Source organism: Phyllostomus hastatus, unplaced genomic scaffold (genome assembly GCF_019186645.2).
Source record: "Phyllostomus hastatus isolate PE091 unplaced genomic scaffold, TTU_PhHast_1.1 phas_scaffold_46, whole genome shotgun sequence".
NCBI classification, from domain to species: Eukaryota; Metazoa; Chordata; class Mammalia; order Chiroptera; family Phyllostomidae; genus Phyllostomus; species Phyllostomus hastatus.
The window spans coordinates 23,497,828-23,525,759 of record NW_025334032.1 but is presented as its reverse complement, the minus strand read 5'-3'; the positions used below and the strand labels follow the sequence as shown (position 1 = coordinate 23,525,759).

General features: G+C 36.5%; 1 protein-coding gene across 1 annotated transcript in view; it reads left to right on the top strand.

Moving 5' to 3' along the window:
- The window catches only part of ADAM32 (ADAM metallopeptidase domain 32), a 109,484-nt gene that overhangs the window by 21,736 nt on the left and 59,816 nt on the right, over positions 1 to 27,932 (top strand). Inside the window, exons 4-11 of the mRNA XM_045821800.1 lie at positions 3,350 to 3,405; positions 5,760 to 5,835; positions 10,283 to 10,359; positions 11,556 to 11,733; positions 14,807 to 14,875; positions 15,394 to 15,465; positions 15,856 to 16,022; positions 23,344 to 23,425. Of these exons, the coding sequence (XP_045677756.1) occupies positions 3,350 to 3,405; positions 5,760 to 5,835; positions 10,283 to 10,359; positions 11,556 to 11,733; positions 14,807 to 14,875; positions 15,394 to 15,465; positions 15,856 to 16,022; positions 23,344 to 23,425 (777 nt within the window). The remainder of the gene's footprint in view (positions 1 to 3,349; positions 3,406 to 5,759; positions 5,836 to 10,282; positions 10,360 to 11,555; positions 11,734 to 14,806; positions 14,876 to 15,393; positions 15,466 to 15,855; positions 16,023 to 23,343; positions 23,426 to 27,932) is intronic.

Here is a 27,932-nt window from a genome sequence, read left to right as displayed (position 1 = left end):
TTGCCATATTGGCAGGATGATTATGGTGACATCATGAGGACTTGAGGTGTTACTGAGTTAGGGAAGGCACAGAGGCAAGTGTTTGGCATTCAGGTGATCTGCTGGGGCTTTTCTTACAACCCCCAGGTGAGTTGTAACTGTAAATGAGAATGTATAGCAAGTATGGCCTGGTAAGTAACTGGCGGCCTAGCATGCCAAGAGATGAAGATCTAGTCACCCGATCAGGCCCGCTCTCTATCTGCCACAGACACACTTTACTTAAGTCTTTCTTCAATTCATTTCTGGTTTTGATTTTAAAAAATAACAAGAATTTTTGGATTAATTATAGATTTACAGAAAAATTTCAAAGATGCTACAGAGAGTTCCCATATAGGTTCACTCACTTTCTGCTAAAGTTACCATCTTTTATAGCTGTGTCGATACATTGGTCAAAACTAAGAAATTAACATTAATGCAGTACTATTGTTACAGAACAAACAAGGGGGGGCCTGGGGCAATATACTATTATTGAAAAAAAAGCCCCCAGGTCCGTCATGTCCGCCACCAGAGGAAAGATGTCTCTCAATGCCAGAGATTCATGAAAAGGAAAGGAAATGTTTATTTAATGCTATACAAACGTAAAGTAGTGACCTAATGTCTACCAAAATCCCAATGTCCCTTAAAACACCCACAAACAGACACAGTCCTTCCTTCCTTCCCCCTTTGCCCAGTCCAGAATACCGTATCTTAGGAAAGGAAATAGAAGTCCACGGCTCAGGCAGTCCTCTGGTTATTCCCAGTTAGTCCTCCATCTCGACTGGGAGACCTCCCTGGGTTCCTGGCACCCTCAGCTGTGTCGCCGGGATCTCTGCTAAAGCCGGGTGGTGTTTCCCCCTTCTAAAGCTGCGGGGGTCCCCACTCTGGCAAAACCGCATGCTTCTCCCCCTGCACAATGGCTGCAAGGCGGGGGGCACTACTCTGCCAAAGCCGAGTGGCAGTTCTCTGCTAAAGTGGCATGGTGATTCTCTCTTGCAAGGCTGCAGGAGTCTTCACTCTGCTAAAGCTGCGTGGTTCTCTCTCCCAATGGTGGCTGCATCTGGGTTTAAATCCCCGCGCCAGTCTTCCTCTGCAGCCCCATTTCCGACTCCTCCCACACTCAGCTTCACATGCCATAACTCATATCCTTCCAGCTTTACTGGACTGCCATCATGAGTCTGGGCAGGTGTGGCCCCATGTCATGGAGCCAATCTTCTCCAAGCTCCCACGCAGGTGCTGTAACTCGGGGGACCTGCCCCCCAGTCCCATCTTGGGGGGAGGTCCCTTTCCATCCCCCTGGCCTAGAGCATGGCCATAGCTATTTAGCATATCTAAGTGACCAGCCAAAGGCTATAGGTATGTTAAATGACCATGTCATGGATTAGCTGCAAAGCTGCCCTGCATGTTCTTGCTGTGTGTGCCCTTTCCCCCAACTCACACCTCTGGGGGAAGGGGTGGAGACATCTTAAAATCTCCTGGGCACCTTGAGTTCTGGGCCCCATTTCAAGTGCCTATTTGGGGTCCCCCCCTCTTGGCTGCACCCTGTAACACTATTAGCTTTATTTTTATTTCACCAGGTTTTCCACTAATGTACTTTTTCTGTTCCAGGATTCCATTCAGGGCATTACAGTTCAGTTAATCATTATGTACCCCCAGTCTCCTTTGCCTTTTTTCTCGGTTTTTCTTATTTTTCTTGATCTTGAAAGTTATTTTGTAGAACGTCCCTCAGTTTGGATTTCTCTGCTATTTCTCATGATCAGGCTGGGGTTATGAGTTCTAGAGAAGATTACAATAGAGACAAAGTGCCCTTCTCATTCCAGCAGGCATAGCAGGGGATGCCTGACATCAACTTGACTTACCACTGGTGGTATTAACCTTCCTGCTTCATTTCTGACCATTTATTAGACGCTTTAACAATCTGCCTTATTGTATCATATTTTTTTATTTGTATAGTCTTTTGCGTTTTATTGTCACCATTCCTGGAAGGCTTATCTTTTTCTGTGTTCTGGTATTTGTGTCTCTTGGTTTTTATATTCTTCAGCCAAGTTTTTTTTTTTTCTATGATACTTCAACTCTTGTTTTTCACATGTTACCTTTTGTTGGAGAAAAATCTCATCGCTCAGATTCACTGACCTACTGACATTAGAACTTATTGCCATCCATGTTTTAACTTGAGAATAGTGGTGATAGAGTCAAAAAGAATACCAAGTTTTGTTCAAGAATTTTCTGTTGAAGAATATAGGCAATACCTTTTAGGAAATGGTTAAAACAATTTTTGTGCCTCCTGTGCTCCACTGACGTAGATACGTCCATTCATCCCAGTGAGGCCACCTGAGTGGACGTCACCACACAGCACGTGGGCTCTTCTTTCTGAAGAGCTGGAAATTCAGTTGCGTGTAGACTTCTAATACTGTATAAATCCCTTACTGGGCTTACTTTTGTGGAAATAGAATATATTAAGTAACAGATACACGCTGAGATTTTCTTAACATTAAAACAATGGAATTTTATTTGATGAAAAACTTGAGTTTACAATCATTTAGTAAATAAAGAGCAAACACTTCATTTTCCTATCCCATGTCTCTTAAAAAAATCATTAGTAAATAGTCATCTGGAAGCAGATTAAGGGTAAGGCAACTTGGATAATAAACCGCCCCTGATGTTCACACTCCCTGTGTGTGACTCGCTCTAAAAGGGTGAAAACGGCACTGGAGGTAATGACCTGTTGAACTGTTAAGATGTGGGCATTGAATCGTGTTCTAATTATTCAAGTAAGTCCAATGATAAATACTCATTTTTTGCTCATCATGGGCAGTAAACAATTCAAATTTTACTGAAGGATTATTTGATAGAAGCTCTTATTTAAGTTACGTTGTACATCAGAACTATAAAAATGACTTGAATGGTTCCATTTGACTACCACTTACAAAGTACAACTATAAAATATTCTCCATTTTATCTGGGGTGTGACAAATATCAACCTAGGCTTAAAGTACCTGAAACTGCCAATTTCCAACACTTCTGAGAAGATCTAGGTATGTGACAAAGGGCTTTCCCCCATACAAAGAACCAGTCTCACAAACCTACTGGTAAACAAATACATCTATGTAACCGAAACCTCAGGATGCTAGACTTGTACTCATTTAAAAGAAACATTCAGCTGCCTTTGGTCTTTGAAATTTGTGATATGTTGCAAATTTTAAATCACACAGAATGAGATGTTTTAATCAAGACATTTTAAGCACTGCTTGGAGGGAGTAATATAAAATTGTTGTTTAGCTTATTCAATTACATTTGTGTTCACTCCCAGTTTTTCTGGATTTTCTAAAAACAGATATCCTATATTATTCCAATTGATGAGAAACCATACATTGTGCACCTGAGGCAAAGGTAATTTTTTTCTTTAGTTTTGGATTTTATTTAATTTATATAAATTTGTTTACTTATAATTAAAATGGACTACTAAAATAATAAATGTAGTTGTTAGTAAACTTTTAGTTGTCACGGATAAACAGATGCACTACTGTGAATTAATTAAATTTTTGGTTCTAATGCCTCAAGTGGTCTTTTGTGAATAGGGGGGTTAGGAGTAGAAAAAAAACAGGGACTCACCACCTGAACATTAATCTCTGTGATGTTAACGTGGGGGGACCAGCAGGACCTATACAGGGTGGGGGCAAAGGTGGGCTTACAGTATAGCATAGAAATCTATGAACAACTGCGAACCTACTTTTGCCTCACTCTGTATAATCAAGTGAGGACATCAAAATAAGAACTAAGTCTGTAACTGATCGTATTGGTTAAAATTCAATTGGGGAGGCAGGCCCACAACCAGGGATATTTAATAAGGGCTTTCACACAGAAATTAGATCATACACTGAGTGGGAGCTAGTGATAATTTATGGAAAACAGTATCAGAATAATTTATGGAAAACTAGCTATGTATCATCTTTCAGAGAATTAAGAAAATAATTAAAATTACCTTTTGTAAGACTTAACTCTCTAATGGAAACCCAGTTGTGAAAAGCTGTCTGGAAGTAATTTGTGACTTTCAAGAGGACAGTTTCAGTTAAATTTTGGGTGTAAAGCTAGACTACATGGAATTAAGGAGAGGCTAATTGTGAGAAACCAAAAATAGTAAGTGTAAGTAATTTACCAAAAAACATTGGGCAGAGAAAGAAGAAAGGTCAACAGAATGCTCTCAAAGAAAGCATTGAGTAAAAGAAGAGTCGAATTAAAGAAGAGTTAACCTATTCCTGTGGACAGAAGGGAAGAAGAATGTGGTGAACAAAAACACAAATAACTTTTCAAGTGTTTAAGAGGGAAAGTGAGAGGGACTGAAGCATGGGGTGTGGATAGAGCATGTAGATGAAATGCTATAAATTTGGGAAATTATCTGCATAATGACTATGACAGCGTAATACCAATTATGTTATTGCAAATAACTTGTGTGAGAAATAAGGAGAAGCAGAACTATGATTGTGTAGAGGTAGTGATTTTTTTTTTTTTGAGAAATACGGAAGTGGCAGGAGAAAGATTAGCTAGCAGATTGGATACAGTGAGTGGCCTCAGAGATTTAGTGGGACAGTGAAGGAGAAGGGGGACAGATCTGAGTCAAGGAGAATGTGGGCTCATTTTTGGAGAGGTTGCATACAAAGTGCTAGTGGGATACTCCAGGAGTAATGTCTAGTTGGCAAGTAGATTTAGTTGAGAACATGGAAGAGAGGTGTGGGTTTTAAAGCCATCTTTTTATGTAGGTATAAATGAAGCACCAAAAATGGACACAATAAATCTACAGAGGTGAGGGTAAATATTAAAAGTGAAAAGGAAAAACAACCCACAAATGAATGCCATGGAAACATTTAAGGGAAGAAGCAAGGATCCAATGAAGGGATTTACAGAAGTAGAAAGATAAGAGGAAAACCAGGAGGAAATGGTACGACTGAAGTTGAAGATCAGATGACTTAAAGAAGGAGAATGTGATCAACAATATGAAGTGCATTAGAGCAGTTTTACTCCACTTCAAACTGCCTTTTGGGTTTGACAGCTACAGGGCCATTAGGGTAACTAACCCACATGAGATCAGTTTCAGTGGGAGGATTCCCAACAGAAAATAGTCTGGGTGGTCTAGCTTTGTTACATTGGATTGAGGAGTGGGCATGGGGTGAGGAAGCCTAACTAAAATAGAATGGTACCAGAGAAAGTTGAACTTAGACTAGTTTTAGTACCTATGTTCAGATTAATATGACTTTTACACAATACTCTTTTACTTCATTACAAAGGAAATATGTATGCATGGTAATAAAATTTAGAAGTGAAAGAATAGACAGCTCTCATAATCCTACATCTTGCAGTCTCTTTTCTTTATTTTCTTTAAAGGAGTCCATTAAGATAGGGAAATTATTTTGAATAAATGTGTATTTCTTTGAATAAAAATTACATATATATCAAAAGAAAATACCTTTACCAGAGGTTGACAAACTTTTTTTCTACAAGTCCAGATAATAAATATTTTTGGCTTTGGGGGCCATAAGTCTCTGTCAAAGTGATTCAATTCTGCTGTTGTAGCAGGAAAGCAGCCATTGACCATACATGTCAATGGTTGTGGCTATGATCCCATAAAACTTTATTTACAAAAACACAGAGTAGGTCAGATTTGGCCTGAGGCTGTTAGCTTGTTGGCCACTGATTTATATGTTTCAAAAAAAATAACTTTTTAAATTCTCTCTTTTTTTTACATTCAGACTTTTTTTAGCTGATAATTTTATGGTTTATTTGTATAATCAAGGATCTGTGAATTCTCATTCTTCAAATATTCAGGTAAGATTTGAGTTCTATATTTTAGAACATTTCTAAAACTTTTTTTTTACATTGAATAAATGCTTTCTTTACAGAAGACAGTCTTCACAGGGGATATATTTAAGGGATCCATTTTTTTAAGCCTAGTTTCTCCCATTATTAGGCTTCCCTGAAGTCTTGGTAAACTAAAGACAAATTGGATTGACTTAGCACCTCTTATTCTGCTTAGAATATAGGTACCATTTTGTTAATTAATTAATTTATTTTTTTGTTGAAGTAATGAGCATAAATTAAAGCATAATAAAAACAAACACAAATATTACTGGACATAAAATCATAGACTGAAAACTTTCCTCCCCCCACCTCCCCATACCAGTGATTTTCAATTGGTATGCTGCAAGAATTTTTACAACATGCAGCACCTGGTTGTTTAGGCGTGGGCACTAACCTTTTTCCTTAGATTGTCAAATAAAAAAATGACAATGGCCAACACAATGGTAGCCATCTGGTGTGAATCAAATTATACCTATTTTTGGTCAGATTAGCAAATATATATATGTTTTTGGTGTGCTGCAGAATTTTAGTAATTAGTTTGTGTGCCATGAGATGAAAAAGGCTGAGAATTGCTGCCCTATCTTATCCATGAAGAAATTGTATTGAATCGACCCTTTAAATTAAGGCATTGTATATCCACAAGCCACCCTCTCCTCTGTCTCCATCCACTGATAACTCTCTTTTCCAAGTAAACATCGTATTTAATTGGATTATTGCCAGAGCTTCTTGAATACTCTTTCTGCTTCCACACCCGGTCCATCTTCTCAGGCAATTCTCAACACAGCAACCAGATCGATCCTACTAAAATCTAGTCAGACCATGCCACTTCTCTGCTCAGAACCCTTCATGGGATGACCACCTGTTGCTCACACAGTGAAGACCAAAATTATTTCAGTATCCTACAGCCTTTACACAGTCTGGTCTGCTTTACCTGTCTGACCTCATGTCCTGTTATTTTCCACCTTACTCACCTGTTCCAATCACATTTGTCTCCTTGCTGTTCTTCAGACATACCAGATATGTTTTCCTTTCAAGGATTTTGTACTTTCTATTGCTTCTGATCCAGATGTTTGTTCTTTCCCAAAATACTACATGTTTTTCTCCTTCATTTTCTTCAGGTCTTTGCTCAAAATCACCCCATTAGTCCTTGACTAATCCCTGTTTTAAGTTCCATTCTTACACTTAGTACTCTCTTATCTGTTTTTTCCCATAATGGTTACAAATATAATTTCTGCCATTTATTTTATCCACTTACTCTATTTTTTGATTTCTCCAGTGCAATATGGTCCTCATCAGGCAGGGTTTTTGATCCATTCTATTTGCTGATGTATTCCCAATGCATGGAAAAATGCCTGGCTCATAATTAGCATATAATACAAATTTGTTGAAATATTAAATTGGGCATCATGTTACTTCATTTATATTGGTTAGGACCATCGGTTTCTTTTTCTCACTTCTTTTTTTCTCCCCTAATTCCAATATAGAGCAGTGTGTTAACAAATCTTACGCTGATTTCTATCAAAAGTTATAGCACTACTGAATCTTGGAGATTATATATCTAGCATAATTGTACTGTGGTCAGAGACCAAGCTTTGTATGATTTCAATAATTTAAAATTTATTCTTGTGCTTCATGGCCAGAATATGGTTTTATTTTTGTAAATGTTCCATGTTCTTTAAAAAGAAAGCACATTCTATAGTTTTAAAGTATAGAGTTCTATGTATATTAGGTTATTAACATACTGTTCAAATCTTGTATAAATTCTGAATGCTTGATTTGTCAGTTTCTGACAGAAGTGTATGTTTATTTATTTTTAAAATCATTTTTTACTGTTATTCTATTACAGTTGTCCCAGTTTTTCCCCCTTTGCTCTCCTCTGCCCATCCCAACCCCCACTCCCACAGTCAATCTCCACACAGTTGTCCGTGTCTGTGGGTCATTCATACATGTTCTTTATCTGGTCCCTTCCTCTTGTTTCCACCATTACCCCTCCCACTCCCCTCTGGTCACTTTCAGTCTGTTCCATGTTTCCATGTCTGTGGTTTTATTTTGTTTGTTAGTTTATTTTGTTCATTATGGATCAAAAAACTGTGGTACATTTACACAATGGAATAGAATACTGCCCAGCAGAAATAAAGAAGGAACTCCTCCCTTTTATGACAGCATGGATAGAACTGGAGACTATCATGCTAAGTGAAACAGTCTTTGTCTTTTAATTGATGACCTACATTTATACAAGGGAAAATAATTTTATAAAAAATATGGGATTGACTTCCAGCCAAGATGGAGCTGTAGGTAGACACACTGTGCCTCCTCACACAACCAAAAGAAGGACAACAATAAATTTAAAAACAAAAAACAACCAGAACTGACAAATTGAGCTGTATGGAAGTCTGACAACCAAGGAGTTAAAGAAGAAACATTCATCCAGACCAGTAGGAGGGGTGGAGACAGGTGGCTGTGTGGAGAGGACATGCAGCAAGGTGGCAGCTGGCAGACCAGGTGGCCCCACCTTTGCACATACATAAACCAGGAAGAACAACTGGGGAGTGGGACAGACTGCACAACCTAGGGTTCCAGTTCAGGGAAACAAAGCCTCAAAACCTCTGATTGAAAACATCTGTTGGTGTTATGGCGGCAGCAGGAGAAGCTCCCAGCCTCACAGGAGAGTTCCTTGGAGAGATGCACAGGGTCCCAGAACATACACAAACCCACCCACTTGGGGAATCAGCACCAGAAGAGACCTATTTGGTTATGGGAAATGGGGGAAGTGACTGAAATCTGGCAGAGAACAGAGCAAGAGCCATTGTTTCCTCTCAGACCCCTTCCCTACATAGAGTGCCACAACACAGCAACATGGGTTGCCCTACCCTGGTGACCTAAGACTCTGCCCCTCACTACATAACAGGTGCACCCAGACAAAAAAATATGGCCCCAATGAAAGAATAGATCAAAGCTCCAGAATAAATACAACTAAGCAATGAAGAGATAGCCAACCTATCTGATGCACAGTTCAAATGATTACATATCCTGGTAATCAGGATGCTCACAGAATTGGTTGAGTATGGTAGCAAATTAGATGAAAAATGAAGGCTATGCTAAGTGAAATAAAGGAAAATGTACAGGGAACCAACAGTGACAGGAAGGAAACTGGGACTCAAATTAATGGTGTGGACCAGAAGGAAGAAATAAACGTTTACCCAGAACAGAATGAAAAAAACAAGAATTCAAAATATGAGGAGAGGCTTAAGAACCTCCAGGACTTCTTTAGACGTTCTAACATCTGAATTATAGGGGTATGAGAAGAAGAGGACAAGCAACAAGTGGAAAAGTTATTTGAACAAATAATAAAGGAGAACTTCCCCAATCTTGCAAAGGAAATAGACTTCCAGGAAGTCCTGGAAGCTCAGAGAGTCCCAAAGAAGTTAGATCCAAGGAGGAACATGCCAAGGCACATAATTACATTAGCCAAGATGAAAGATAAGGAGAGAAGCTTAAAAGCAGCAAGAGAAAAAGAGACAGTTACCTACAAAGGAGTGCCCATCAGATTGTCAGCTGATTTCTCAAAAGAAACCTTGCAGGCAAGAAGGGGCTGGAAAGAAGTATTCCAAGTCATGAAAGGCAAGGACCTACATCCAAGACTGCTCTATTAAGCAAAGCTTTTATTTAGAATGGAAGGGCAGATAAAGTGCTTTCCAGATAAGGTGAAATTAAAGGAGTTCATCATCACCAAGCCCTTATTATATGAAATGTTAAAGGGATTTTTCTAAGAAAAAGAAGATAAAAAATATGAACAGTAAAATGACAACAAACTTATAATCATTAACAATCAAACCTAAAACAAAAACAAAAACAAACTAAGCAAACAACTAGAACAGGAACAGAATCACAGAAATGGAGATCACATGGAGGGTTATCAGCAGGGGAGTGGGTGGAGAGAAAGGGGGAAAAGGTACAGAGAATAAATAGCATAAATGGTACATAGAAGATAGACAGGGGTAGGTTAAGAATGGTACAGGAAATGTAGAAGCCAAAGAATTTATGTATATGACCCATGGACATGAACTAACAGGGAGGGGATGGAGTGTGGGTGGGAGGGGTTGCGCAGGGTGGAGGGGCAATAAAGGGCAGGAAATGGGACAAATGTAATAGCATAATTAATAAAATATATTTAAAATTATGGGATTGACTTTGGAAGCAGGTTTAAAAGAATAATCCCAAATATTAATCTGATAAGAGTATTTAATATAGTGAAAGTGGCAAATGTGGGGAGACTGTTTTCTTAATGTTGCTTTATTCATGCTGATATGAACTGTGTAATCCAGAATAAGATTTAGAAAAATTTATCAAATAAGAAATTATTAGAAAGTTTTGGCAATTTCTAAGTAACCAGATTACATTTTTTCTTTTCTAGACTCGCTGCTACTACCAAGGATCTGTCGAAGGATATCCAAATTCTATTGTCACACTAAGCACGTGCTTGGGGCTGAGGTTATATAGTTTTTACTGTTGATATGTGAACATCATGGTTATGATATTTGGCTGCATTCATTGAGCTTCTTATATTGATATTAAGTGTGAAATTGGAAGAAAATTCCCATGTGGAGATTGTTCAGTTATACTCTCAGCCATTTCTTTTACTTCTCCTCACTTTCTCACCGACCAGAGAATTTCTTTCCATAAAGGTTTAGATTTTCTGGTGTCCTTGCTCTATATCTTGTTTTTTCTTAACTATAGAAATGGCAATTGAACATTTTGACTACAGCAAGTTTGAGGAGGTAAATTTAAGCTAGCTTATTTTTCCAGCACATAGAATGTTTTTGATACTGACCATGTTCCAGCTTCTAGCCTAGTGTTCAGAGATATAAGGTAAAATAAAGATAAACCAGGCAAGCGTTTTCTCAAGGAAAATCATCTTTAGAGAGAGGAAATCAATTCTACATAAACAAATAATTACTAATATGGTACTCATTTTTCTAATAATTCCAGTATCTGAAAATCTCTACTATAGGGTTTCCTCCTTAGTACTAAAAGAGTTTTCTATTATGTCAGGAAATTTTTTACTCCCATTTTGTAGCATTGATCCTTGTTTCACACACACAAAAAATGTTCCTCAGTGCTTTTACATGGACATCTGAAATTTGTTTTTTAGGGAGTAGTTACTTGAACAGTTATTACCTGATTCAGGGAAGAATAGTTAAAAAAGTTATTTTACTCTTTAAGATCATGTTTTAAATTTCTTATTCAGACTATGTGCATAAACAATTTATGTCTTTTCATAATAATTGCTAAATATTATTTTTATAAATAAATTTGCTCACTATGTAACCTTTTATTATCTTTTCCTAAAGCAGTGCAAATCCAATCTCTATACTGCTTTCATTAAGTCACTGATTTGGAGGACCAGATAGAATGACTTGATCACTGTGAATGCTATTCACTGCACTAGCACTGATCACATCATTTCTGCTGCTTTTATAACTACAGAAATGAAATGGGAAGTTAATTTTGTGGATTGGTGGAGATCTTTGATCTCTTCAGAATCATCTTCAAAATATAAAGAATTTGGGTCAAAATATTGAGCTCAAGCATGTTCTGTGTTTTCTCCTTTTTTTCCTTTTAGATTCTGTAAGAATTGTTAAAAATGGACTTAAAAGCACTTAATATTTTTATCCTTAACTTTACAGAGGAATACTGCAATTTGAAAATGTTTCTTATGGAATTGAGCCTCTGGAAACTGAAGTTGAATTTCAGCATATTCTTTATAAATTAAAGAATGAAAACATTAAATTTGCAGTTCATACTGAAAATAACCGTGACATAGGACAAAACCCAATGGACTATAACATTTTCATAAGTGAAAAAGTTAGTTACATATGCTTTTTTACTACTTTCAAGACAGTTTCTTCTTCTTCTTTTTTTTTTAAAGATTTTATTTATTTATTTTTATAGGGAGGGAAGGAAAGGAGGGAGGGGGAGAGAGAGAGAGAGAGAGAGAGAGAGAGAGAGAAACATCAATGTGGGGTTGCTGGGGGTTATGGCCTGCAACCCAGGAATGTACCCTGGCTGGGAATCGAACCTGGGACACTTCTTCTTTTATTTATTTTAAAAAGAAATTTATTAACTATCGTATAGCTGTGGCTCATATTTTCTTTTTCCCCCTTTTTGTTGAGTTTGTTGGGATAACAGTGGTTAACAAGATTATCCAGGTTTCAGGCGCACAGTTCTACAGCACACCTTCTGTACACTGTCTTGTGTGCGATTTGTCTCCCCACACCCCCCTCCACCTCTCCCCACCACCCCGCACTTGATAATCACCATGTTGTTGTCCGTGTCCATGAGTCCTTTTCTCTCTCTTTTTCTTTTGCTCAATTTCCTTAAGAACATCCTCACCTTTTTTTAACCTTATGATGTCCTTTGGCCATACATCCTTTTCCCGTTTGCAACAATCTTTTACTTTTAATTCTTATTTTGCTTGCTATTTATAACTTCCTAAAAATTAACTAGTGTATATTCAATACAAACTTTAAAAATTCAGTTCCTGTTTTTGTCTCTATAGTCTCAAAATGTATTCATTAAAGCCAATATTTATGAAAGTTGCACTCATAACCAAGAAGTTAGCATTAATTAAATTATAGATGTTATTAAAGTGTCATAAGCAGGATTGTCACATGTGGCCAGGGAAATTGTTCAGTGTATACACTGTATAACTGCATGTTTTGGTCCTCATGAAAGTAATTGAGTGCGATAGTAATTTTGTGCCAAGTAAAAGTTGCATAACTATGCATAGTTTATTTAAGAGATATATGGCATTGTTAGTTGTTTACAGTATACATTCTTCTCATTTTAAATAACAAACCCCTAAGAGTTTCTCTGGACATGTAAAAAAAGACTACATTTCTTAACTTCCCTTGCATTTAAGTAGGGACATGTGATAAAGTTAGGGCTAAGGCCATGCAAGCAGGTGTAATACATATTATGCCAGGATTGAATTATAAAGGAAGGGGGTTTGTAGTCTATTTCTGGTTTTCCCTTTCCTTCTGACTGCATTGTGGATATGTTGATACATCATAGTCCACAAGGATAATAATGATACTGTATGTGGCAGAGCAACAAGGTAGAATGAGCCTTGCTCCTGAATAATTTACAAGACTAAACCACCATTTTCAGACTTTTTAAAATTGTTATTCAAGTATAATTGTCTCCATTTCCCCCTCACCACTCTCCCCTGCCCCACTCACCCCCACCTGCCCATCAATAAATAAGTGGATCAAAGAACTGTAGCACATTTACATAATAGAATACTACTCATCAGACTTTTTTGAGAAATAAAATATTCCAATATTATTTAACCCAATATTATTTTAACCCGTGTCTCTGTTATAGCATCTGATCCTATGTCCAAAATAATACAGGAATCAAATGTATGGTGAAATGAGGGTGCAGCACCAAAGAATTCAATGCTGTCACATATGTGTATATAATTAAAAATGAAATTTTGTTAACTAAATACTAAAATTTCTCTTTCCTGTCTGAGAATTTAGGAGGGTAATTTACAATGACTTAGATTACCCGAACCATAGTGGACAGTGTTAGTGCTCTGCCCAGGTTCCCTCGGACCTTTCTTTATGGTACTTTTGTGGATATAGGGAAGGAGGGTGGGATACTCTGTCTTTGTGCTTTTGCTTTCAATGTCTAGAATCTGGGACTCTTAAAATGTATTTACACTTAAAACTGTTTTACTTCAGTTGTATTGACATGCAGTTGACACACAAGTGTGTTAGTTAAACCATACAACATAGTGATTTGACATATGCATATATTATGAAATGATCACTGCAGTAAGTCTAGTTACCCCCCATCACCACATACAGCTCAGAATCACTTATCAGAGAGATGTAAATCTCTCACACACAATGAGATATCACCTCTCAGCTGTTAGAATGGCTATTATAAAGAAAGACAAGAAATAACAAGTGTTGTTGTGAATGTGGAGAAAAGGAACCCTTCTTTGCTGGGAATGTAAGTTGGTACAGGTACTATGGAAAACAGGATGGGGGTTCCTTGGAAAATTAAAAATAGTTCTATTATATGGTTTACCAATTCTACTTCTGGGTATATATCCTAGGAAGCAAGTGGGTATCCTGAAGAGATATCTGCCCTCCTGTGTTCATTGCCAACTTTATTCAGAAAAGCCATGATATGGAAATAACTTAAATATCCATTGATGGATGAAGGATAAAGAACATGTGGCACACACACACACTTGAATATTACTCAGTGTTAAAAATGAAGGAAGTCCTGTCTTTTGTGACAATGTGAATGAATGTTAGAAATGTTATGCTAAGTAAAATAAGCCAGGAATGGAAAGATAAATACTTCATGATCTCATATGTGGAATCTAAAACAGTCAAACTCATAGATGTGGAGAGTAGAATGTTATTTGCCAGGAGGTGGGGGGACAAAGAAAAGTGAGGAAATGTTGGTCAAAGGGTATAAAGTTTCTGTTATGCAGAAAAACTAATTTCTGGAGACTTAATGTACAGTAATCTGACTATAGCTAACAATACTATATTGTAAACTTGATACTTGCCAAGAGGGTTGATCTTACATGTTCTCACCACACACACAAAGAAAGACAATGGTAACTATATGAGGTAGATATGATAATAAGCTTTATTTTGCCAATTATTTCACAACTTACACAAATCAAGTCTTATCTTATACCTTAAATATGTATATTATTTAAATATACCTTAAATACACATATACATATTTATATACATATACATATTTAAGGTATGCTTAAATAAATATATGTATGTATAAGGTATATTTGTCAACCATACCCCCTAAAAATGGAAAAAAGGTTTTAAAAGTTCAGAATAAATAACATGAAAGATTTTATATTTTTAAATACTGTTTTTCTTCTTTTTAGGTAGAAACATCTGTTTCAGACTTAATTCCTCTTTATCTAGAAATGCATATTGTGGTGGACAAAGTTTTGGTATGCATTTTTCTTTACTTTTACATATTTGGTATTAATATATGATTAACCCTAGCTAGATAGGAACTTAAAGATTCTAATCTTCTTATTTGTATGTCATAGACTCAACACTGGAAACATTTGCAGACTGACAAAACATATTCAAAATTATACTAGTTGTATCAGAAGTGTTTTATTTGAAGTCTTTTTTTTTAAAGATTTTATTTATTTATTTTTTAGAGAGGGAAGGGAGGGAGATAGAGAGAGAGAGAGAAACATCAATGTGCGGTTGCTGGGGGTTATGGCCTGCAACCCAGGCATGTACCCTGGCTGGGAATCGAACCTGGGACACTTTGGTTCGCAGCCCGCGCTCAATCCACTGAGCTACACCAGCCAGGGCTTATTTGAAATCTTTAAAAAAATTATTTTTAACTGTTCTAATCCCAAAGCAGCCTCAAATCTCTGAGAATAGATGGATAGTAAATCTCAGACATATTATATTACATATTTGTATTTAAATTTAAAATTCTCTTTTTCAGTATGATTTCTTGGGCTCTGATAGCATGGTAGTGACAAATAAAGTCATTGGAATTATTGGCCTTGTAAATTCAGTAAGTATTTTCCTTTCATACTAGTTAGAAAAGTTAATACAAGTTTTGAAATTATAATTTCTCTCATCTTGGTGTGGCATTTCTTTTTTCTTTGGAGAAATACATGTATTATTTATGCTTATACCTACTAATAAAGTTCTTTTTTATTGTTGTTCAGTTACAGTTGTCCTGCCTTTTCCCTGTTTCTCTCCTTTGCCCCGCCCCCTCTCACTTCCACAGTCAGTCCCTCCCCCATTGTCCCTACTCATGAGTTGTCTATTCAGGCATTTCTGAATAATTAAGTCATACACACAAACTAAGCATGCATTTGTCAAAACACTGAATTCATTTCTTGGCTATGTAAAATAACACAAAGGTCATTTTTTCATGTATTATCTCTTTTGTTTTTAGGCATTTGCCCAACTTAAAGTCACTATTGTGCTGTCATCACTGGAGTTGTGGTCAGATAAAAATAAGATTTCTACAGTTGGCGAGGAAGATGAATTATTGCGTAGATTTTTAGAATGGAAAAAATCGTATCTTACCCTAAGACCTCATGATATTGCATATCTATTCATGTAAGAAGTATGTTTCAGTATTCTTAGAAAACAAAAATCTGAGATAATTATGTAGCTTTATTTAGGGAATTTTTATTCATTTCTCACTATTCCAAAGGGAAGGCAGTAGGAGGTTAGGAAAAAAAAGTTTTCGAGAAAGCAAAAGTTAAGGGAGATTATCACCAGTTGACTGGCCTTAGAAGAATGTTCAAGGGAAATCTTTAGTTGAAATGAAAGGGTGCTAATTAATAATAGGAAAACATATGAAAGGAGAAATCTCACTGATTTCTAAAGTATATATATATATATAGTTGGATATACATATATATCTCCAGACTAATCTAATATTGTAAAGATGGAGTGTGGAGGTTTAATCACTTACAGAGCTACTTATGAAGGTTAAAAAACCAAAGTAGTAAAGATAATTATAGCTACAATAATCTGTTAAGGGATACACAAGATAAGAAGATATTAACTGTAACACCAAAAACATAAAACATGCAGATGGAAAATAAATGCAGAGTCTTATAATATGATCAAACTTAATTTGTTTTCATCTTAAAATAGACTATTACAAATATAAGTTATTTTATGTAAGCTTCATGGTAACCATAAAGCTAAAACCTATAGTATATACACAAAGGATAAGATAAAAGGAATCCAAGCATACCATTACAAAAAATCATCAAATCTCAAAGGAAGAGCATAAGAGAAGAAGAAATAAGTAGAAGAATTATAAAACAGCAGAAAGCAATGAATAAAATGGCAATAAGTATATAGCTCTCAATAATTACTTTAAATATAAATGGAATAAAACCTCTAATCAAGAGATTGAGTAGCTAAATGGATAAAAATCAAGACCCACCTATATGCTACCTACAAGAGACTAACTTCAGAAATAAATAAGGATGCACACTGACTGAGTGTGAAGGTATGGAATAAGATATTCCTTCCATGCAAATGGAAACCAAAAGAAATCTAGGGTAACTATACTTGTATCAGACAAAATTTACTTTAAGATAGACTGTAATACGAGACAAAGAAGTTTGTTATATCATAATAAAGGGGTTATTTAAAATAAATATATGTTTTTTATTTCTTTTTCTTGCCTAATTGCTCTGGCTAGGGCTTCTAATACTATGTTGAATAACATTGGCAAAAGTGGCATCCTAGTCTTTAATACTATGTTGAATAATGTTGGTGAGAGTGGGCATCCTAGTCTTCTTCCTGATTTCAAAGAAAGACTTTTACTTTTTCACTTTTAAGTATGATATCAGCTGTTGGCCTGTCATATAAGGCTTATACTATGTTGAAGTATGTTCCCTCTCTACCCTCTTGAGAGTTATCTTACTAAGTGTTGAATTTTCTCTAATGCTTTTACTGCATACATTAAGATGATTATATGATATTTATCCTTAGTTTTGTGGATGTGGATTATCACTTTCTTGTTTTCATATATTGAACCATCCTTGCATCCTTGGAATAATCCCACTTGATCCTGGTGTACGATCCTTTTGATGTACTATTTAATTCAGTCAGCTAATATTTTGTTGAGGATTTTTGCAGTTATGATAATCAGGGATACTGTCCTATAATATTTTTTTCATAGCATCTTTGTCTAGTTTTGGTATCAGGGTAACTCAGGCCTCATAAAGTAAGTTTGGAAGTGTTCCCTCCATTTCTTTTTTTCAAATAGTTTGAGAATGGTTGTTATTAATTCTTCTTTAAATGTTTAGTAGAAGGCACTTGTGATGCTTCTGATCCTGGGCTTTGTGCTTTTGGGAAGGTTTTTTTGTTTCTGCTTCAATTTAATTGCTAGCAATTGGTCTGTTCAGAAAATCTGTTTCTTCTTAGTTGAGTTTTTGAAGGTTATACATTTCTAGAAATTTACCAATTTTTTCTAGGTTGTCCAGTTTGTTGGCGTGTAATTGTTCATAGTGTTCTTTAATGATCCTTTATATTTTTGTGGTGTGAGTTGAAATATCTTCTTTTTTATTTCTGATTTTATTTATTGAGCTCACTATCTTTTTGATGATCTTAGCTAGAGGTTTGTAAATTTTATTTATCCTTTTAGAGAACCAGCTCCTAGTTTCATTGATTTCCCTCCCTAGTTTTAGTCTCTATTTCATTTATTTCCACTCTGATCTTTATTATTTCTTTCATTCTACTCACTTTGGTTTTTGTTTGTTCTTCTTTTTCTACTTTCATTAGTTGTAAAGTTAGATTATTTGGATTTTTTTTGAGGTAGGCCTATATACCTATGAATGCCCCTCTTACAAGTGCTTTTGCTGCATTTCTTGTGTTTTGGAAAGTTGTGTTCTGATTTCCATTTGTCTCAAGATAGTTTTTTTAAAATTTTCTGTTTGATTTCTTCTTTGTTCCATTGGTTGTTTAGTAGGATTTTGTTTATTCTCCCTGTTTTTGTGTTTTTTCTAATTTTCTTTCTGTAGTGTATTTCTAATTTTATGTCATTGTGGTAAAAAATGCTTTATATAAGTTTAATCTTGAATTTATTGAGGCTTGTTTTGTGGCCTAATATATGGTCTATCCAGGAGAATGTTCCATATGCACTTGAGAAAAATGTGTATTCTGCAGTTTTGGGTGAAATGGTATACAAATGTCTATTAAATCAATCTGGTCTACTGTGATATTTAAGGCCATTATTTCCTTATTAATTTTTTGTCTGGATGATCTCTCCATTGAGGTGTGGTATTAAAGTCCTCTACTATTATTGTATTACTATTAATTTCTCCTTTTATATACATTAATATGTACTTTATATACTTTGGGAGTCCTCTGTTGTGTGCATAGATATTTACAATTATTATATTCTGTTTTTGATTGACCCATTATCATTATGTACTATCCTTACGTACAAAACATGTCTTGTTTTACATTGTTTGTTTTAAAGTCTATTTTGTCTGATGTGAATATTAGTAGCCCAGCTTTCTTTTCATTTCTATTTGCATGGAATACTTTTTTACATTTGTTCACTTTCAGTCTGCATGTATCTTTCTATTTAAAGTAATTCTTTTTCTAGGCAGCCTATAGATGGGTCTTTTTTATTTTATCAGTTCAATTGCCCTATATCTTTTGATTGGAATATTTACTCCATTTGATATTTAAAGTAATTATTGGTAGGTATGTGCTTATTGCCATTTTTTAAATTGTTTTTGGTTGTTTTTGTAGTATTTTTCTGTTCCTTTGTTTTTTTTTTGTTTATTGGGTTTCTTTAGTATTTTGTTTGGGTTCCTTTCTCTTTATTTTTTGTACATTTTTGGGTTCTGGTTACCATGAGATTCATATATTTCCATCTATATTTATAGCAGTCTATTTTAGGCTGATAGGCATTTGGGTTCAAACACTTCCTAAAAGCACTGCATTTTGACTACACCATGCTTTATGTTTTTGACATATTTTATATCTTTTGGTTTTGTATATTCCTTGATTATTTGTTGTAGGTATAGTTAATTTTGATACTTTGTCTTTTAACCTTCATATTTGCTCTTTAAGTGGTTAATTCACTGTGTTTATTATATATTTGCTTTTACTCATAAGATTTTTTTTCTGTAGTGCTTGATGTTGTCCCAGAGGTCCATTATAGTATCTTAATTTAAGTTTTTTTTTTTTTCATTTTGCTTTTCTGATTGGGTGATTTCCACTGTTCTGTCTTTCAGGTTGTTATTCTGTTCTTTTATATTAACCACTTTGCTGTTGATTCCTTCTAAAGTACTTTTCATTTCTGATGTTATATTCTTCATCCTTGATTGGTTATTATATTTTTAACTCTTTGTTGATGCTTTTTTCTGACTTTTTCTCTTCTAAAGTTTGTTGAGCATCCTTTTGACTATTTCTTTGATTTTTTAAAAATCTGGCCAGCTACTTCTTTGTTTTACTCTTGCATTTTTTTTATTTCTTCAGCGGGGTGTATTCTTCTGTTTCTCCAGTTTGTTTGACTTTTGTGTGTTTGCACTTTTGAGTTAGATGAAACAGATATCTCTCCAATCTCAAAAAGTGGCCTTGTGTCAAAGTGGCTTATGCAGACTATGTGCTGGTGGTTTTGGCAGACTGGTTGGAATTGGAGCAGCTGGGTTTGGTGCCTGGTATGCTGCCTGGCCAGAAAGAGTGGGTTCTGGGTAGGGCAGCCTGGCATACACATGTGTGCAGTATCTCCTGTTGTTCTGGCTCTCCATGGAATTGTGTGGGGCAGCCTGATGTGTGCATGCTTCCCTGCTCTTCTAATTCAGATGGAGTGGCACTGTATGCACATGGCACACCCTGCTGCTATTATTGTCTATTGTCCAAGCAGTGTTTGGGTGGAACTGCTCTGTGTATATAGGACACAGTGTCCTACTAGTTCTGCACTTTATCTGGGTAGGGAAGCCCTGTGTACAAGCACTGCCACACCTTGCAAGCTCCATACTTTCACTGAACATGAAAGCCTTACGTGCAATTGCGCTTACAGTCCAGTTGGTGTGCGTATCAGCACCCTAATATTCCAGCTGAATCAATTTCTGGGTGGAGGGATCCTGTGTGTGCATGTTATGACTCCTGCTTGTTTATTTGGGAGGTAGGTCTGTGGGGGGTGGCTGGGTATGTGCTGCAGTGGCTCTGCAGGTTGGCCAGAGCACCTGGATAGGGGTCCTGCCCACTGTTCAAGTGCAGGGGAATGATGAACAATGGAACTCACTGGTTTCTTCAGTCCTGGAGAGCATACTCAGCTCCCAGAGTGCTCTTTCGGTTCCCCAGCCTTCTTAATGTGGTCTCCTCTTTTTTGTTGTGTACAAGCTTTTTCAGTTGGCCTTCAGTTGGCTCTCAGACATCTCTCAGGAGGAATTGCTCTAAATACAGGTACATTTGATGTATTTTGGGAGAGGGTGAGCTCAGTGATCTCCTATACCACCACCTTGGACCCACCTTACATCACATTTTGATTATCCAGTCATCTGTCAATGAACACTAAGAAGTAGGCTCTTGAGCAGCATGCTGCATGGCTAGGGGGTATTCACTATACTCTCACTTTCCCCTGGGGGAGAAGTCATGGTTGAGGGCATCTCTCCTAGCATTGAGCTGTGCTGCTTTTGGGGATTTATGACACAGGTAAATTGAAGCTATGCTTACTTTCTTCAGTGCATCTATTCTTGGATTTTTTTCCTCTAGTGCAGCACTATGACTCCTCCTCCAGATTCTTACACTCTCAAAAAGTATTCTCATCTGTGGGTGATTGTCACAATCATTGTTTCTGTGGGGAGATGGGGCCTGAAAACGCCTGTTCTGCCATCTTATGTCACTCCATGAGATTTATGCTAGTATATTATCTCTACTTGCTTGTAGTTTATAGGAGAAAAAAAGAATTGAGTTGGGACTGATTCAAAGTAATATATAAAAAAGGTCAAATTAAGAAACTGGTAATTAAATTAGAAGTGGAATGCAGAATTAGGAACACTTAAATTTAGATAAAGGAGGTTGAAAGCTTTCTGGGTCATGGAATCAATGAGACTAAATAATTTTTAGTTATTTTCAAAAGTATGGACCTATAAATATACTCATAGTTGAGGCTGTAGCTGAACATTTGAAGGAGGATAAGGATATAAGAAACACTGAAAAATTAAAACAGTAGATCTTGAGAAGTGACTTGATGATGAGACTGGGTGGTGGGCAGTAGTAAGTAAAAATGAACTATTCTTGAGTCCAGCTCAGTAAGGGTATGAATAGAATTTTGGGGGAAGTCTCATCTATTGGGAGAACTATCTTATATGAAGAAAGAGTGTAAACAATATTCAGACAGTGGAATGTAAAGCCAGAATTGGTGTTAGGAGTGAATACTTGAAAAAAAACAAAGAAACAAAAACTTGTAAAATCAACATTTGACTTCCAGGGAATGGAAACACCAATGACATCACTAGCTGGGAGTGTGCTGTTTTGTCCACTGTGCTATACAGTCTCCATCTTTATAGAGTTTATAAAGACAAATCATTGTACCTCTTATCCTATTAAAGACACACACTTAAATGAAGAAAAAGAAAACAAGTGCAGGAGGGGTTAGGTAAAAACAATATCAGAAAAACAGAATAAGGCAGCAGTGAGAACTCATGCAATTGTGAATTAAAGTGCAGTCGACACCAAAGGGGCACTTCTAATTGAGAATTAGGTAACAAGGTTTTTTACATGCATCCTGGAATGTTTGTTTTGCTGGGGGCTCTAAAGATGACATACTTTATGTTTGGAGTGTATATATACCATTTTGTTTGAGAGTATAGCTCTGGATTCAGATTGTTGAAGTTTAAATTGCTTAGAAGCACCTATCACTTGTGTTATCTTGAGAATGTTATCATACCTACCATCTGATGTTTGATTTTTTCCATTGGGGGTATAATAAAAAGTATTTTACTGGCTTATTTGAGTATTAAATGGAATATTTATGTAGATCTCTGAAAATAGTGCTATTATTATACAATTTATATGGGCTCTTACTCAAAGGAGAAATAATACTAAATTGTAGAACAAAGTCATTTCTATGAGCAACTGGTGAGCTTTTCTATACAAGTGTGAATATTTTTAGTCCATACAGTAAAACTATTTTTTATTGTCACTCAGCAAAATGCTTATGATCAAAATGTTTGATCAAAGGCTTTGGTAGCCTTAACCAATGTGATGAGAACAGTAAAGGAAATGAACAAAAACTTGGATTTATTGACTATCTTTTACAAATCTGGACTGCTTAATTTCTTTCTTTTTATTCTTTCTTTCCTTCCTCCTCCCCTCCCTCCCTTCCTTCCTTCCTTCCTTCCTTCCTTCCTTCCTTCCTTCCTTCCTTCCTTCCTTCCCTCCTTCCTTCCTTTCTTTCTTTCTCTTTCTCCCTCTCTCTCCCTCTCCCTCTCTTTCTCTCTCTCTCAACAAATTAACAAACAAGTGCTGGCAAGGTTGTGGAGAAAAGGGAACCCTAGTGCACTGTTGGTGGGAATGCAGACTGGTGCAGCCACTGTGGAGAAAACAGTATGGAATTTCCTGAAAAAACTAAAAATGGAACTGTCTTTTGATCTGGCAATTCTGGATCAAAATTCCACCACTGGGATCATACCCTAAGAATCCTGAAACACCAATGCAAAAGAACCTATACACTCTAATGTTCATAGCAGCACAATTTTCAATAGAAAGGTGCTTAATTTCACTTAATTAAGAATACTTTCCTAATTTTAAACAATTAAGAAAATATGGAAATTTTACACCTTGGTTTGGTTCAGACTTGGATTTTATGAATTACAGACAAATTATTAGCAGGAATTCTCACATTTGAATTATTCATCAAAATGAATTATAAATGTATACTTATTTTTTTTAGGTATAGAGATTATCCAGATTATGTGGGAGCAACATTTCCTGGAAAGATGTGTGTTTCTAATTATTCTGCAGGGATTGCTTTGGTATGTAATTATTTATGTATTGATAGGATTGAGGGTGGGAGGTAGGGGTGGGTGGGGCAAGGGAAAGTAGTAAGGGCAAAGTGGAGACAACTCTACTTGAACAATAATAAAAATTATATATTGAAAAATTAATCAACATTTTATAGTATACATATGCTTTTATTTTCAATTCCTGTTAAAAACTGAAGTGTATGGAAGGAAGAGTCTTGTAGAAGAAGTGTCTTGTTACCATTACTTGGAAGTTAAAGTGAAATAAAAGTATATACACATATACTCTTTATAATATAGCATAACTAATCATGAAAAATTATCTGCAAAGAAATTTGTGAAACCTAAATAGATTTGTTTGTAGACATAAAATTGGAGAAATAGTCTTACAGATAAGATAGTTTCAAAATCAAAACAAATGATCAAAAGTATAATGAAAGTTTTTAAAAATAGGACTTCTGGCCAAGATGGAGGCATACGTAGACACACTGTGTTTCCTCGCACAACCAAGATAGAGACAACAACAATTTAGAAACAGAATAACAACCAGAACTGACAGAAAATTGATCTGAATGAAAGTCGGACAACCAAGAAGTTAAAATAGACACGTTCATCCAGAGTGGTAGGAGGGGCGGAATCTGGCAGCCAGGCATGGGTCGAGGCACTGAGAGCAGAGAGCATTGGGACCAGGCATGTAAGGCATCCAGGGGCTCGCAAGACAGCAGCGGGTGGACCCTGAGCATGCAAGCGGCAGCTGGCAGACCCCAGCCTAGGGGTGGTGACTGGCAGACCCAGCAAGGTGGCAATTGTGAAGCAAGGCACTGTGCTCAACCCAGGGTCCCAGCGCTGGGGAATAGAGTCTTGGGGCACTGATTCAAAACACCTGGGGGTTGAGGTGCAGGGAGAGACTCCTAGCCTCACAGGAGAGGTTGTTGGAAAGTCCCACAGGGTGCACAAGCCCACCCACACGGGAACTGGCACCAGAGGGGCCCAGTTTGCTTGGGGGAAGCAGTGGAAAGGACTGAGGTCTCATGGAGAGCGAAGCAAGCACTATTGTTCCCTCTTGGACCCTGCCCCCACATACAACATCACAACCCAGCAACTGGGGTGCCCCGCCCTGGTGAACACCTAAGGCTCCGTCCCTCATAGGCGCAACCAGACCACAGAGGAAAAAAAAAAAGATGGCTGAAAGAGAATTGAAATCACCGCAATCAGTACTTTTAAGGGACCAAGCGATAGCCAACCTCTCAGATGCACACTTCAAAGCACTGGTGAATAGGATGCTCACAGAATTGGTTGATTTTGGTCACAAATTAGATGAAAAAAATGAAGGCTACAATAAGTGAAATGAAGAAAAATGCACAGGGAACCAATAGTGATGGAATGAAAGCTGGGTCTCACATCAATGGAGTGGACCAGAAGGAAGAAAAAAAATATACAACCAGAAAAGAATGAAGAAATAAGAATTCAAAAAAATGAGGAGAGGCTTAGGAACCTCCAGGACATCTTTAAATGATCCAACATCCGAATTATAGGGGTACCAGAAGGAGAAGAAGAAGAGCAACAAGTAGAAACGTTATTTGAACAAATAATAAAGAACTTCCCCATTCTGGCAAAGGAAATAGACTTCCAGGAAGTCCAGGAAGCTCAGAGAGTCCCAAAGAAGTTGGACCCAAGAAGGAACACACCAAGGCACATCATAATTACATTAGCCAAGGTAAAAATGAAGGAGAGAATTCTAGAAGCAGCAAGAGATAAGGGAACAGTAACCTACAAAGGAGTTCCCATCAGACTGTCAGCTATCATCTCAAAAGAGACCTTACAGGCAAGAAGGAGCTGGAAAGAAGTATTCCAAGTCATGAGAGGCAAGGACCTATATCCCAGATTGCTCTATCCAGCAAAGCTTTCATTTAGCATGGAAGGGCAGATAAACTGCTTCTCAGATAAGGTCAACTTAAAGGAGTTCATCATCACCAAGACCTTATTTTATGAAATGTTAAAGGGACTTATGTAAGAAAAAGAAGATAAAGAAAACATGTATAGTAAAAGGACAGCAAACTCACAATTATTAACAACCACACCTAACATGAAAACAAACTAAGCAAACAACCAGAACAGGAACAGAACCACAGAAATGGAGATCACATGGAAGGTTAACAACAGGGGAGTGGGAGGAGGAGAGAGGGGAAAAAATACAGAGAACAAGTAGCATAGATGGTAGGTAGAAAATAGACAGGGGAAGGGCAAGAATAGTATGGGAAATGTAGAAGCTAAAGAACTTATGACACATAGACATGAACAAAAGTGGGGGAATGTGGGTGGGAGAGAGTGTGCAGGGTGGAGGGGAATGAAGGGGGGTAAATGGGACAACTGTAATAGCATAATCAATAAAATATATTTAAAAAGTTTTAAAAAATACTTCAAACAGTATTAAGAAGAAACTTTTATGTATATTTTAAATGTTTGCAGTATTTAGCCCTGGCTGATGTGGCTCAATGGATTGAGCACTGGCCTGCGAACCAGAGGGTTGCCAGTTTGATTCCTTGTCAGGCCACATGCCTGGGTTGTAGGCCAGGTCCCCAGTAGGGGCCATATAAGAGTTCACCACACACTGATGCTTCTCTCTATCTCTTTCCCCCTTCCTTCCCCTCTCTCTAAAAATAAAGAAAATCTTAAAAAAATAAACTTAAAAATAAATATTGTACTTAAATATTTTATATATAAATAAATTATTGGTGCAGTTAGATACAGCACTGAAAGGTAAAGTAATTTGAGCTACTTACACCCAATTCATTCTTTTAAAAAGCCAGCTTATATGATATATATTTTAAATTAATTGATTAATTATTATTGTCCCCATTTAATTATTAATTAATTAGAGTTGTCCCCATTTCCCTCCCATTGCTCTCCCCTGCCTCATCCATTCCCTGCTCCCAAATACAATTCCTCCCCATTGTCCGTGTCCACTAGTCCTTTGCTCATGGGTTCTTTCCCCCATATCTCCCTCCCACCTCCCCTCTGGTCTCTGTAAATTTTTTCTTTATTTCCATGTCTCTGGTTCTTTTTGATTGTTTGTTTGCTTGTAAGTACTATATATTTTTAAATTAGAAAATAACTTTTATTCATGTCCATTTTTTAATGTGCCTAAGGGAACATATAAGGAAGTTTATATAATCTAGTATCTTTACATTCAGGAAGCAATCAGTAAACATATTTAACCCTCCATTATATGTATTCTTATTATTTTAATATTTATAATAATATTTATATTATTGAAATATAATATAATATTACATGTTATATTGTATGCACATTATATATGCTACATTTTAATATTTATACTTTTATTATTTGTAATAATTATTTAAGTAGTAACTATTTACCTTAGGCGCTATCCATTCATTATGTGCTATGAAAAACAAAAGGTGTAAAATAGCTGTATAATTCTCGTATGCATTTTCTTGGTTTATAAAATTTACAATTTATTCTATAGAACTTTTGTACTTTGCAAGTTGATTTAATAATTAAACTAGTAGTCAGAATTTCACAGTATTTTGAACATATAAATAATATTAACTATTGAATAAAGTAATATATTGCTGTGCTAGTAAAGCTTTGAGAGGAGAATCTTTTAGGCATCAGGGTCTAACAGAGCTTCTTAATTCTTTCTAACTTCTGTGGGTGAAACCAACTGCCAAAGGAAATGAAATTTCCTCTTCCTCCTTTTGGAATTCTTTGCTATTTTTCTGGAATAACTTTTGAGTTGCTTTTATTTTTATTTATTTTATTTTAATAATTGTTCAAGTAGTTTTCTGCCTTTTACCCCCATTCCAGCCCACCCTCAGCCCTCCCCACCTCCCTTCCCATTTCAACCCCCACCACCCCTTGTTATTGTCCATGTGTCCTTTATACTTGTTCCTGCAAACCCTTCCCCTTTTCCCTTGAAATTCCCTCCCCTCTGGTCACTGTCAGCCTGTTCTCAATTTCAGTGTCTTTGGATATATTTTGCTTGCTTCTTTGTTTTGTTGATTAAGTTCCACTTAAAGGTGACATCATATAGTGTTTGTCTTTCGCTGCCTGGATTATTTCATTTAGCATATTCTCCAGATCCATCCATGCTGTTGCAAAGGGTAGGAGCTCCTTCTTTCTTTTTGCTGCATAGTATTCCATTGTGTAAATGTACCATAGTTTCTTGATCCATTCATTTACTGATGGGCACCTAGGTTGCTTTGAGCACTTGGCTATTGTAAATTGTACTGCCATGGACACTGGGGTGCATAGATTCTTTTGGATTGGTGTTTCAGGGTTCTTAGGATATAATCCTAACAGTGGAATTGCTGGGTCAAAAGGCAGATCCATTTTTAGTTTTCTGAGAAAAAAGTTCCATACTGTTTTCCATAGTGGTTGCACCAGTTTGCAATCCCACCAACAGTGCACCAGGATTCCCTTTTCTCCACAACCTCTCCAACACTTGTTTGTTGCTTTGTTTATGATGGCCATGCTGGCCAGTGTGAAGTGG